At 47.2% G+C, this 13,713-nt stretch overlaps 1 protein-coding gene and 1 long non-coding RNA gene across 4 annotated transcripts; one reads left to right on the top strand and one right to left on the bottom strand.

Moving 5' to 3' along the window:
* Positions 1 to 1,626: 1,626 nt before the first annotated feature.
* Positions 1,627 to 13,690, bottom strand: cep131 (centrosomal protein 131). Of its 3 annotated transcripts, none has more exons than XM_026315578.2 (30): positions 13,541 to 13,690; positions 12,518 to 12,714; positions 12,267 to 12,361; positions 10,867 to 10,978; positions 10,333 to 10,460; positions 9,872 to 9,976; positions 9,549 to 9,725; positions 9,321 to 9,438; positions 9,065 to 9,181; positions 8,609 to 8,801; positions 8,380 to 8,474; positions 8,172 to 8,285; positions 7,850 to 8,042; positions 7,598 to 7,692; positions 7,331 to 7,510; positions 7,044 to 7,235; positions 6,679 to 6,816; positions 6,444 to 6,569; positions 6,231 to 6,347; positions 5,978 to 6,007; positions 5,509 to 5,611; positions 4,665 to 4,866; positions 4,398 to 4,505; positions 3,765 to 3,882; positions 3,605 to 3,679; positions 3,306 to 3,448; positions 2,750 to 2,927; positions 2,463 to 2,659; positions 1,945 to 2,005; positions 1,627 to 1,852 (listed from the first exon to the last, which is right to left on the bottom strand). In XM_026315578.2, exons 2-30 carry the CDS (start codon positions 12,701 to 12,703, stop codon positions 1,781 to 1,783), a joined length of 3,768 nt encoding a protein of 1,255 aa, XP_026171363.1. In that variant the 5' UTR covers positions 12,704 to 12,714; positions 13,541 to 13,690; the 3' UTR covers positions 1,627 to 1,780. The 3 variants fall into 3 exon arrangements, with proteins under 3 accessions (XP_026171363.1, XP_026171364.1, XP_026171366.1); XM_026315579.2 differs by lacking the exon at positions 13,541 to 13,690 and adding an exon at positions 13,060 to 13,214; XM_026315581.2 differs by lacking the exon at positions 5,978 to 6,007.
* On the top strand, positions 11,770 to 12,998 carry LOC117152781 (uncharacterized). Its single transcript, XR_004463338.1, has 3 exons — positions 11,770 to 11,906; positions 12,550 to 12,827; positions 12,924 to 12,998. It is a non-coding gene; the product is annotated as an uncharacterized LOC117152781 (long non-coding RNA).
* Positions 13,691 to 13,713: the final 23 nt, after the last annotated feature.

Here is a 13,713-nt window from a genome sequence, read left to right on the forward strand (position 1 = left end):
AAGAGCCCAGTCTGGGATCTGATTTTACTCAGGAAGGTTGGATTTAAGGTCAGTATTTGGTTTAAAGGTTAAACAAGGTGACTGATGTGATTTCATGTCTCAAAGCACATTAACCATAAAGCTGCAGCAGCTCGACCCCCTAAACTACGTCTACATTATTCCCTCTACAATGTGGCCTGGAAAACCTCCATGTCAGAAAAACCATTTTTTATTTAAACCATCTAAAAATGGCACAGTAATAAAGTGTCACCATGACAGTTACCAGCGCTGCCAAGCAACAGCTTCATGTTGTTAAAAGGAACAAAAAATAATAATAATCATTACTTCAAATCCTTGGCCTTTCAGTGAACACCACCACACAGGACATACAGGAGTGCTAAATTGGAAAATAAATACACAAAAATAATAAATATCATTGCTGTGTCATTTTGAGGCTTTTGGAGTCATATCAGAGGGGGGTCTTTCACATCATGGTGCACCTAAATAACAGGCTTTACCTCCAGGTTTAGAGTTTCTCTCTGCAGCACTCCCCCCGCATCACTAACCCGAGCTATGGACCGTTTTTACTGAAATCTTATCCACAAAGACTTTCTGTGTCTGTGAGAGGAGCTTCCACATTTCTTCATTCATTCTCAGGGGGAAGAAATTGGGGGGAAAAAAAAAAAACAGTTTCCAGACACAGTTCATGTACGTGTGGCCTCCGGCCTCAGTCCCTGCTGATTCTGATGAGTTTTGTCTCAGTGCAGCCTCAGAATCAGGCTGGTGAAGCATATATGGCTTTAAACTGGTCTCAGATCACATGCCTGGTGCCCCCTCAGACCCCCTGCTGCCCCGCTCTGACCCAGCTGCTTTCCTAACCCCTACTGACATTTTCTATGCACATTCCTTCTTCCCTTCACCCCCCCCCACACCTCCCCTCTTGTTGCTTACATTCAGAAACTTCCAAAGCCGCTCAGCAGTCTCTATCTTTGACCTCAAACACTTCTCCCTTTCCTTTAAGTGTCTACACGTCCTATTTGCTCATTGAGCAACGTTCTACACACACACACTCTACGTTGAGTCTGTAACCAGTGTTAGTACATCACTTCTAACCTCTTTGTTAGATCCAGATTGTGGTTTAAGACACATGAAACACACTGTTAGAGCTGGGGACAGGGCAGCAGAGAGGGAGGGGTTACAGATCCTGTAATTAGCACTCGCCTTGAGGGGGCACTGGGACAAAACACATGACTCCACACATAAACTGGGGGAGGGCACTTGGAGCTTATTTCAGATTATACTGCAGCTGCAATGCTGAGCTGAGTCACTGGTTGTGAGCAACCCCCACCTTCTCCCATTTTACACCAGCGAAGGGCTGTGGTGGTTGCAGAAACATCTGGAAGTGTTCTCTGTGGCAGCTGTGTGGGGAACATGGGGGCAGCCCTGCTCCCACAGCCTGCAGCAGGATGGGGGACGGGGGTAAAGCAAAGAAGAACAACGGGGCGTCCGTTTGTAGTCTTTTATCTGGTGCCAACAGGTCCGGGCATTTAAATTAGGGAGTTTCCAAGACAACATGTTCCTTCAGGCCCACAGGGGCACGGGAGTGAGGCCCACTGCATTTCTACATTTTGTATTTTTCACATGAGGTAGGGCAAGGTTCAGCCACTTGTTCAACCTTCCACAGGTTGAGTCTTGTTGGCGGGAACAAATTCCACTAAAAACAAAGATCAGATCAGGTGGGCTCGGGCGACACGTTGGTTAGAGCGCGGAGCGGAGGAGGGAGGTCCAGACGTTCCGCCAGTCACTTTTCCTGCAGCTGCTTCCTCTGCTGTTCCCACAGAGCCTCCAGGTGATCCGCCCTCTTCAGAGCAGCCTATCACAGAAGAGATTCATACATGCTGCCAGTCATTTCTCCACTGTGCTTTCTTAAGAACAATGCTCTGACACAAAGACCCCGTCTCTCACCTCATACTGTTTCCGAAGGTTGTTGACAGTTTCTTCTTTCTTCAAAATGGCCGATTTCACTCTGTCAAATCACAGGAGAGAAAATGTTCAAATGTTTCGTCTCCGGACACAAATCTAGAAAACCATGAGCTGTGAGGTTTGGCCTTCAGACGTGCACGTCTCCACGTTCTGCTTAGCTCTTGGTTTCTCAGTGGGAGAACAGTTAGCAACACAAAAAATAAAAACACAGGGTGGAAATTCTGACTATTCAGTTTAACACAAGCTTTGGTCATGTTTGTTTATACAAGAGGCAGTGAGTGTGTATATTACATGGTCAAAAGTATGTGGACATACCGCTCCATTAAATCTAATAAAACCCTGTCAGTGGGACACAGTTACACCATGAACACACACTGTAATTTATACGGACTCAGTCCCACATGCACCGTCCACTCGTCTTGAGTGTTTCAAACTCTGGGTGGATGGAAGGTCGAACCAGAAAAAAAAACAAGCCACAGTGCTGGTCTCTTCTACCTTACCTCTGATGGACTTCAGCCAGCTCCTCCTCCTTGTCCCTGGTGACCCTCTCCACCTCTAGCTTCAGCCTTGCTCTCATTTCAGACACCTCCACTTTCATCCTGCGGTTCTCCTCCTCTGTCATCACCAACCGGTCGGCAAACTCCTGCCTTATCACCTCCGCCAGGCTGCGGCGCTCGTCCGCCAGCTTGTCTCTGGTCTGAGACGAGACATCAATTGATTTGAAGATGTTTTGTTTGTGATGTGTGCACTTTTCACCACCGTTAATTGACAGGGATTTGCTTTTTACCTGTGTGATGTCCTCGATCTCCTGCTCCTTCTGTCTGAGCAGGGCCTGCAGTCGAATCAACTCTCCCTCCGTCTCCATCTGCTGCTTCCTCAGCTCTTGTTGTTTCTCCACAGCCGCCCTCTCAGAGCGCTCCAGCTCCCTCAGCTCAGCCTCATATTTTTCCCTCACACGCTTTACCCTGAGAACAGGGTGCATTATGGGTCAGTGCTGATCCAGACTTTTGTAATGTAACATTATTCACACAGAAGAGATGCAGCATTTACCAAAGAAAAGAAAAATATGCATCTGCATCTTTCCAGGTGTTGGAGGATGCAAACAAAAAAACCCATAAAACGTTCTAAATGTCCACCAGACTGAGGAGCTGCACCATTTTTTAAACGATGAAAAGGTCAGTCATTAGTTCATGTCAGTAGCCCAACAAAGATATGCAGCTAAAGAAGTTGCACTGTGTGTGCAATGGGTGCCCCGTTACTGTCATGATACTGTACAGTGTCAGAATGTCAACAGCAGAACTAGGGACACACACGGACACACACGGACACACACACACACACACCTGTTGTCAGCTGCCCTCTCACACTCCTCTTTGTCCTTGCTGGTCTCCTCCTCCAGCGTCCAGATGGCGAGCTCGATCTCTTTGTCGCGTTCTCGTCGCAGCTCTTCCTTGAGCTCGCGCTCACGGCTCAGAAGCCACGCCTCCTGCAGACCCACAAACACACATGCTGTCTGCTCTCTGACAAACACACTAATGGTAACGTTGCACTGCATCTAATTCACTTATGAGCAGAGCTGTTACACTTCACAGAGAACAAAAGAAAACCGGCTGCATAGATTCATGTCAGCTCATCAACAAACCTCTTTCTTCTTGTAGTTTTCCTCCCAGGTCTGCTTTTCAATGTCCAAACGCTCCTGTAACGCCTTCATCTCCATCTAGAGTTAGACACAAGTTAGCTCGGTTAGCTGCAGTCCTGCTAACCGACTAGATAAAGAAGCAGATACCACAGAGACTCATCACCTGGTGTCTCCTCTCCTGCTCCTCTCTGGTCTTGTCCAGCTCTTCTCTGAGGGCCCGTCCAGCCAGAGAGCTGTTCTCCTCCAGCTGCCGGCGCAGATCGTCCAGCTCTGCTCGCTGCCTGTAATGGAAACACAACACACATGCACTAACTTTATGGTATTCCGGTTTCCAACCATATGGATGCAAAACATTCAGAAGAGCCTTTTTTTTCTTAGGTCACTGTGGCTCCAGATTGTTACTTTGAATGGTTTTTAATAAAGCTCGTCTCAGTTTCTGTTTCATAAAGGTCACTTGTTGCTGAACAAAAGAAAAAAGCTCTAAAACAGCTGTTTTATAATCTCTGCACATTTTGTAGTGTGACTCCTCTTTGATATTGGAATGACTGGAAGCACAACAGTGATGTCCTCCAGTACAATCAGTCTCATCTGCAGTGAGCCAGCACTGCTGAACAACCCTGAACCCAACACACCCAGAGGACTGATCTGGATTTTCCATTATTCATCTATTTATTCTGGGGACTACAGTGACGACTGTACTGGAGCCTTTTTCTCAGGACACATTCTGTGATACATGTCTCTGGCTTTAAACTTCTGATTTTAATTTCTGAACTGTACATATGACCTTTGACCTCACCTCGCAGTCAGCTGGCCCAGCCTCTCCTTCTCATCAGCCACCTCTTTGTAGAGACGCCTCCTCTGCTGCTGCAGGGACATCTCCTCCTCCTGAAGCTGCTTCTCATACCTGAAACACATACACCCTTCTGAATGTGAGCAGGCAGCTAAAATGGATTGTCACACACTGGGAGAGCACATAAGTGACTAATTAATTCATTTCCTCAGTGAGACTCGTTAACGAGTGTGTTCAGGGCAGGCCAGTGTGATGATGCCCTGACGTGCCTACCTCTGCTTGGCTAGTTCCCTCTCTTTCTGACACTGCTCCTCTTTCTCCTTCTCCAGCTGCTGCCGGAGCTCCTCGCACTGGCGGATGTAGCGCTGGGCTGCGCGGTCGTCCGCCTGCAGCAGCTCCGCCTCGTGGAGTGTCCGCAGCTTCTTGAGGTCCTGTTTGTGTTTGGAGATTAGCTTCTGGATCTCTGGCTCCAGACCTGAGAGTGGAGCAGAAAACGGTTCATGATCTGTGGAAGATGATGATCTGTGCAAAGTGTTTACAACTCACCAGGTAAAAAACATATTTTAGTTGAGGAAAAAAAAAGGCTGTTTGGAAATGAATAATTCTGCACATTCATGAGTCAAGTGACAGGCAGGATCAGGGTTTTGGTACAGAGACACAAACAATTCTATGTTCTCAGGCAGCGACTGCACAAACACCTCATCACTGGCTGACAACTGGCTGTGACTTTTCATGGACTCAGCTCATCACAGGCAGGAAAATGTGGAACAACACAGAAGGTTCCAGGACAGTGAACTGCACGTCCTTGTTCATGCTGCCAGACGACGTGCAAACTAACAGCTAGACACAGCGTTATGGCTGGACTTTTGAATTCAGTCTTCTATCAATATTTTCATACTTCTAATAGATAAAACGCAGGGCGCATGTTTGTAAGCACTGAAAAGAAGCTGGAGCTCATGTGTTTTAAAAGCTGCTCAGGTAAAACCACAGTGGCAGACTACGGCTCATAACTGAGCTGTACCTTACACAAATTCTGATGTAAACTGAAGTTGCTTCTTTATCCCCTGATATTAGGAAAGATAATAATAGATATCTGAAACTTCCAGGCTCTGTCTACCTTTGACAGTGATCTCTTTGATCTTCTTGGTTTTCTCATCGATCCATTTCTCCCGGCGGATCTTCTCTGTGGCACTCATGAGGTCCTTTAGCTTCTTGATCTCCTGTGGAGAGAGGGGTGGGGGTGTCGAGAGGGTAAAGTATGGTGGTGGTAATGTAAATGCATCACACCCAGGTGCTCATAAATCTTTTTCACTAGAACAGGTTGGTAGTTGGTAGGTCCTATTTTGGGTGTTTACATGGTGACAGCAGTGACAGGGAGCATGCATGTTAGAAGCTCAAATATAAAGCACCGTCAGCTTTATATCTAAATGTAGAGATGAATGAGTACAGACCGAGGAGACTCACATGCAGACAGACTGTCCATGAGAAGGTGTGGGACAAACAAAAACAAAGCAAACAGAGGAATGGCAGAACGAGAGGGATGATCATGGCGAAGAGCACTGGGTTAGATGAAACAAAGAAGTTACCTCACACAGCGGACCCAGAATTTGCCACACCTGAAGCCAGGAAAACAAAAGGACAGAAGAAGAAGAAGAAGGGAAAACAATGAAAAGACAGTTAAACAAAAGCAGCACTGCAAGGAAGCACAGACAGTCACACAAGAGGCAAAGCAGAAGCGAAGAAGCTGAGATTATTTTTAGAGGAAACTCTGAAGTGTAGATGCCAATTTTTACACATCCCCTGCAACATTAAATTCATTCTGTGACGGCTTTTTCTCACCATTTCATGCTGTTCCTGCATTTGTGCGATCTTCTTGGTGTACTTCTGGTCCACCTGCTTCAGCTCGCCCACCACTCCTTCGCAGCGCTCACTCAGAGCCTTTTTGTCATTGATCAGCTGGACAGAGACGGCATATGTTAAAGCACAATGAGAGGACTTTTGATGTTTTGCAGGTGAGCTGCAGCTGGGATTAGGCTGTGTACGAATTCCTACCTGATCAATGAAAGCCAGGTGTCTCTGGATGGTGGCTTCATACTGCTCCTTCTGGAGCTGGAAGTTTCGGTTTAGCTCCTTCTCAGTCTCTTTCACATGTCTGACCATTAGCTCCCTCTGCTGGGCCTGAGGGAAAGAAGGAGACAAACCAGCTGAGCTCTGTGTGTCACCTTCTCCAGCAGCTGCTCCAGCCAAACACTTTAAAATGTGCTGTAATGTCTGTGCATCTCCCCACCAGGGCGGTCTGCAGCATGTTGACGGTGCGTTTCTTCTCCTCCAGCTCCAGCTTGATTCTCATCATGGAGCCCGTGACTTCGGCGGCAGTGGCTGACGCCTGCTCGACACCAACCAGGTCCTCCTCGGACAACACGGCCTGAGAACGCCAAGATCCTCTCAGCACATGGCACTCTTACATTTTGTTGTCAACCCAGATCTATCACAAAGTGACAGATCTGGGTTGACTGATTCATAAAAACCACAACTGTTCACTCTGACTGGTTTAGCTAAATGAATCAAAATGACCAGAATCAAAACTAAAGACATGAAGCTGATCATAAAAACAAAAGAGATACAACACAGCGTCAGACTGCAGGCGCTGACCTCTCTGTGCGATCCCGAGGTGACCGAGCGAGGTCTCTCCTGTTCAGACTTCTCCATCTCATCCAGGAAGCTCATGATGCTCTGCAGCTTGGCCTCAGAGAGCAGGGCGCCACCGTCTGGCAGTGCGGCGTGGTGACTCAGCTGGCCGTGACGCTCAAGGTTGTCAGTGGTCAGAGAGTTGGCGTCTCCGTCCTTCAATGGTTAGATGAATGATCATTATTAAATGATACTGTCCGCTCAGGCTGAAGATAAGCACCAATAACTAGGAAACAAACACTAGGTCTCACTTCATCTATCCAGGCGTATTTCTCTTTGCGGTAGGACTTGGGCTCTGACAGCCTCTCTGGCTCCCCCTCCAACAGCTTCAGGGTGTCCAGCAGCTCGTTGAGGGTGGTTTTAGACTGAGCCCTGCTGGACAAAGCCCCCTGCCGCTGGTCCTCTACACTCACCGACCTCTGTAGGATTTCCTGCAGCAGGGGTAAAACAGGCATGTTTATAACAGGACCAAAAAGGAGATCTGTTTTAATGTTTGGCAGTGGTTTTCAGTTCTTTACCTGGGAACACTGGGAACCTCTGCGATTAGACAAAGCTGGAGAAACAGCCCTGAAGCTGAGATCCCCCATGTCAGTCACAACATTCAAATTGAAGTCTGTGGAAACATTTAACCAGCACAGTTATTACAGGATTCTCTCACATGCTCCCCCTTTCATGGCACTTTAAAGCAGCTTAACTGGATATGAATATCAGTAACATTCTTCCTGTTATTATTCAGTCAACTCTCTGATACCATACACAGACAGACAGACCTGTGTTCTTAGCTTTGACGTCTGGGGGTGACATCGGGCTGTTGTTGCTCGGTGAGGCTGGACTCTTGTTGGTCGGGGAAACCTTGGGCGGCTTCTTCCGTCCAACTGCGCCAACCTGCCTCAGGTTTCCTACCTCCACCTCAGCTCCGTGCTGCACCTCGGCAGCTTGCTGTGCTCTTTTCTGCTGCAGCTCCTGTAGCATAAAACCAGAGGGAAACATTAGACATCAAGGAGCTCTGAACCAAAGTCTGTCACGTGTCTGCTGTTTACCTGAGGAACATTGATTTAACTCTGAATTAGGGGTCTGCACATCACACGTTACCTGGGAGGGAGTCAAATGAGCCAGACGAGCTCTCTCCTTACGAATCAGCTTCCTGTCATTCTCCTGATGCTGCTGCTTAAGGCAAACAGCTTCCTCTGCTCTGTTCTCTTGCTCCTACAAGACAAACGATGAGTTTTTTAAATAATCAGGAAAAGGGTAGAGATGGAGAATGGAAGAATGAGAGAAACTGAGACAAAAGATGATTTACTTGGGAACACTGAGAGCTTCTGTGACTGGACAAAGCTGGGGAAATGGCTCTGAAGCTGAGCTCACCTACATCGGCCACAACATTTAAACTGGGGTCTGTAGAAACACAGTCAGCTCACTTGTTAGAAATAATCCAATCATAGATGGATATTAAACTATTACACCACATGTAAGGATGGTGGTATTGTGCACTATGAAGGTAAAAGAGCCCAGAGCAGAGACATGCAGACCTGTGTTCTTAGCTTTGACATCTATGGGTGACATCGGGCTGTTGTTGCTCAGGGAGGCTGAGCTTTTGTTGGTCGGGGAAACCTTGGGCGGCTTCTTCCGTCCAACCGCTCCAACCTGCCTCAGGTTTTCTACCTCCACCTCAGCTCCGTGCTGCACCTCTGCAGTCCGCTGCGCCCTCTTCTGCTGCAGCTCCTGCACCACACCACCAGAGGGAGACACAGGACAGTAAAGAGCTGTAAACCATCAGAATCCAAAGAAAGTATCCAGGAGGCCTGATTCAGTCCTGTCAATAGTGTGGCTTCACAGATGGCGATCCTCATTCTTTTACTTTGTTCTGAAAACTTTTACACCTATTTGACTGTTATTGGAGAACTCTGAATAATTTAGGGAAAGCCTTTCCAAGATGCTGAGCACACAATTTCAAAGATGGAGACAGCGTATTCACAGGTGGGCACCTGGATAGCAGCGAGTCGGGCTAAACGAGCTTTCTCTTCACGAATCAGCTTTCTGTCTTCGTCCTTCCTCTGCTGCTGCTCCAGGAGACTGTCCTCCTCTGTTCTCTCCTGCCACTCCTATGAGGGAAGGACACAGATGTTAACATGTGGCAGTAGCATTGGCTCTAGCATCTATTAAAGCATTAGGATTATGAGAAAGGCAGAGAGAAAGCCTGTTAAGACCATGGAGATTAAAGGTAAAGGGTAACACTGATACCGTTCTTTTACTAGCGAGGAGGCGTCTGAGCGCTGCCTGGCTCGTGTGCTGTCTCTTGGCGTGGCGTCTGTACCAGCGCTGGATAGCGACTGCTGCCTGGTTGACCTGCTGAATAAACCTTCAAATGGACAAAACTGCTATGAGTTACAGAGCAATGTCATGAAAAATCTGAACAGTGAACGAGTTGAGACTGTGGGAGCAGCCCCCTGAGACATTTTAGTGTCTAACCTTTCTGCCTCCTCCTCAGTGACCTCCCTCCTTCGTGGCAGGACAGGGCTGCTGCGCTGGGCCACCGGAGATTTGTTGTTGGAGGTGGACGAAGCCGAAGAGAAATTCTTCTGAGACTTAGTGAGGGAGCTGCTCTCCAGTGACACCTCATCATTTGCTGTGGCTTTTAAGATGTTACTAAATGAAAATACGATATTCGTTATTCTGCAGCCAGCACTATGTAGTCAAACATTCTGCCTTCATGGCCAATATCAGATTGGCTTAGCTACTCCATATCTCCAAAATCAGGTCAGGCAAGTGACTGTGTTCATTTCAGGACATACTTGAAAGAAGGCTTCTGGTTGGAGCTCTTAGGCGTGAGAGGCTTGTCAGAGTAGTTGTTGTGTAACATGGTTGTGACAGAGTTCCCCACAGCTCCCTTGTTGCTCCTGGAAAAAAAAACACAAAGCTCGATGACAACAGACAATTGTGATTTATAACCAGCACAATCTTTGTGTTGGCATCTGCATGAGGTATTATAAATCCTGCTCTTCGAGGCATCAGTGTAACTGATACTCTTTGTTTTTGACACAAATTCCTTTGCTAATACAAGCTCAGCCCACAGATTTTTGACAAATTTCATAGAAGAAAAAGTCTCAGTGTGTGGGTGGAATTCCTGAAGGCAGTATCAGGCGCCCTGATTAACAGGTATGAAACCTGAGAAGCATAGCAAATCCTGGTGCTGGCTTTGTCTCTGCCCTGCCTGGGCTACTGTGTGTGTGGCTGTGTCAGAGCAGCTGCCCACCTGTTGTTGGCAGTGAAGGTGGCAGCCAGAGCAATGCCAGGCTCTCTTTTCTTCAGGCCGGTGGGAGAGTCCATGCTGCCAGTGCTGCGGGAGCTGGAGTGCAGGGGGAAGGCTCTGGGCTGATCATCCTTAAACAAAGGAAACATACACTGATACTGCTGAACTTCTGTCTAATATCACACAGTAGAAGTGATATATTCGTGTCTGAACAGGAGGAAAGGTTTATGTGTAGTTGAATAACTGATATAGTGACATGACTGTAAACTCAGTGTAATGCTGTCTGGGCTTTGTTGGTCAAAAAAAAAAAAGACATTTGAAGACATTATCTTGATGTTGGCATTTTTAACATTTTACACATATAATTATTTAAGAAAGTAATCTGCATATTAATGAACTATGATCTGACTGTTATTTCAGCTCTATGCATCACATCCAAGACGTTAACTCTGTTTTTTATTTACTATACACAGTTGACATTACATCTGTATATAAACCTGAAGAGATGAGAAATAAATACATGTGGCACATAAATACCAGGATGTTCCATGTGGTTCTGTCTGGTGAAGCTTTGCTGAGGCTGGCCAGCTTCTTGCGTCCATCTGAGCTGCTGTCAAACAGGGCCAGGTAGTCCTCACTCTGGTCCTGACTGGGAAACACACCAAGCAGAGACCTTAAGTCACGGCTTTCAGTGGCAGCTTTTAGTGATTAAATATTGTAATGACAGCTGTAGAAATGGGTCTCATCCCCATCTCTTCTCCCCCAGCCACTAGAGTTCAGCATGCAGCAGCTGACCGTCTGCACATGTTGATCCCCAAAGGCCTGTCGTCCATCCTCCAAATAGCCTTACACCCCAGCACCTCCAACATGAGTCACAGATGTAGGGCGACCGCCTGTCTGGCCTGGCCTCCTCTGGTATCTGTGCTGCAGTCTGTCTGTGCTGTGTAATGTGTCTTTCCTGGGTAAGTATACAAATGAGCCTGTGTGTCTTTGGGGTGGGGGGTAAAGCCAGCTGGCCTAATGAAAAGCAATCCGACATCACTATTCAGGCAGCACATTCCTCTACTTTTTGCTTTAGAAGAGAGTGATGCATGGAGGGGAGGAAGCGGTGGAGACTCAGAGGGGTGGTGAGTGACGTGATGACAGTCCTGAAAGACTGAGACTCGGAGGGGGTACTGGGGTATTGAGAATGTCTTTAAATTTAAAGCCCCTCTGCTCTGCATCCTCAGGGCCAGAGAGGGGAGGGGGGTGGCAGCAGCTGCCGGACAATAGTACCAGAGCATGCACACACACACTTCTCCTTTCACTGGCTTCTGACGGAGGGGGTAACCTGACCCCAAAGTCCCAGCCCTCCCCCTCTAACCTGGGACAAAGCAAGTCCCCGCACCCCATGACCCTAACAACAACCACCCAGCTTCCCGCTTCTCTTTATCATGCAGGAGCTGACACGCCACAATTCCCATTGTTCGAACTGTTGAAGCCTCAAGGCTGCCAGCTGTTGCTCACTGAAGAGAAGCACTCCGGTTTAAAGAGGACAGACTCCACGGACGCCAGCCGAACTACAGAGACTGTTCCTGGTAACATGAGCTTCAAGACCGCCTGATCCACATTATCTACGATGCACATTCTTTTCTGTCACTTCCAAAAACATGACCTTCATATTTCAGAAGCATGCATGTTACTATGAAGGCCATTTGCATGTTTTTCCTGAGGCTTTGCAGGGTGCATGTTTCAGCACATACTGTACTATGTGCAGTTCAGTGTGTCAATGTCAGTGATAAGGAATGAGGGAAACAGACCCAGAGTTTGTCCAGAGAAAAAGAAGGAATACTGATTCTCGCTAAAATACTTGTCTACTACTGGTCTGCTTATATAAATACAAGTATAAATAGTTCCTGTGTTATTACCTCAGCAGGTGAGCGTGTGTTTGTTTGTACCTTAAACTGATGTTGGCCTGCTGATTAACCTGAGTGGTGCTGTTGGACCGCCTCAGGTTCTTGATGGAGCGGGAACTACCAAAGCTGGCATCGCTCTGTGAAGTTAAAGTTTGTTTATGAATTATAAGACTTTGGTTTGCAGACATAACACACTTGCACAGTTTTGAAACAAACAAGTTGGAATGCAGTGCTGATCTGCTCATTCCTGCATCTTGAATAGATTACTCCATTAACAATCTGCAGTTACTCACCAGCGTGTTGCGTTTTCCTTTGCTGTCACCAGCCACAGAAACCGACACGGAGCGAGAGAAGCACTTCCCAGGTGAGGCACTGCTGGGTCTTTTGGAAATGGAAAGCTGGGAGCCTGACAAGCTGAGGTCCAAGGCCTCTCCTGAGACACCTGTAGGGATGGACGAGGGACTACGTGTTGGATGCATCCTTCTCAAACCTGGAACAGAGGGAAGTAGGCTTGGGTTTAGGACACAATAGAGCACACATGCAAATTTCCTGGGGATTGAGCAGGCACCACCACAACCAGAGGAAACAACAGCTTCTGTTTTGGTAACCAACAACGAACTACTCACTATTTTGCTGAAGTGAAACAAGCAAATCTGTACCAGTTGCTTGGCGCTGATTTTTGTTCTCTGCTAAATTTAGATCATGTTCCCTGCAAAACGAACCAACCTAAACAGTTTCTGGAAACTAAAGAGCCATTACCGGAGACATGAGGACACAGCAACCCAAACCAAAAAGCTTTTACCGTGGCAGGTGTATGCTAGCTCTGTTAACTAACCTTATCCTCAGCCCATCAGGGCAGGCCAGTTAGCGAAGCATATCAGGTATGAGAAACATCTGCCCTTATGACACAGCATTGCTTAAAACTATCGAAATAACACACAGCTGTCGCAGTCATCAAGCTAACAGTCATTACACCAGTGCGCTAACGGCGAATGAAAACTGGGACAGCTGATGCAAATCCGGATGCTTTTCACCCTAATGTGACTAAAGCAACGCTACGATAACGGTCACTTAACGTTACCGTAACGCCGATTTGTTAAATCACCGCCTGGGTTCAGCAGGCAAACGTGACTGAGGGCTATACTTGGCTCTCATTACAAGCTGTCATCACCGAGAAACAAAATCGGTTGTTTTTTAAATGAGGTTTCGTCGGAGCGAGCGTTTCAAGCTAGTTAAGTTCTCCAACGTTATTCCCGTCCTGCTTAAAAACTGTTGTTTGAGGAACACCTAACTAAAGCCAGCGTTTAACCACTTACTTTAAAAGCTGGGAGCGACCATCGCTGAGGAGACCTGCTGCACGGAGCGCTGATGTTTTAATCCCCGACACAAGGCTGCGTTATCCAGGGAAATATTGCGTTGGCTCGGTCCACAAATACGGGGAACCAAATGACGCGAAACATCATCTCTGTGGTAACGAGAGCGACTAGCT

The sequence above is a fragment of the Mastacembelus armatus genome, chromosome 19 (assembly GCF_900324485.2).
Source record: "Mastacembelus armatus chromosome 19, fMasArm1.2, whole genome shotgun sequence".
Taxonomy (NCBI): domain Eukaryota; kingdom Metazoa; phylum Chordata; class Actinopteri; order Synbranchiformes; family Mastacembelidae; genus Mastacembelus; species Mastacembelus armatus.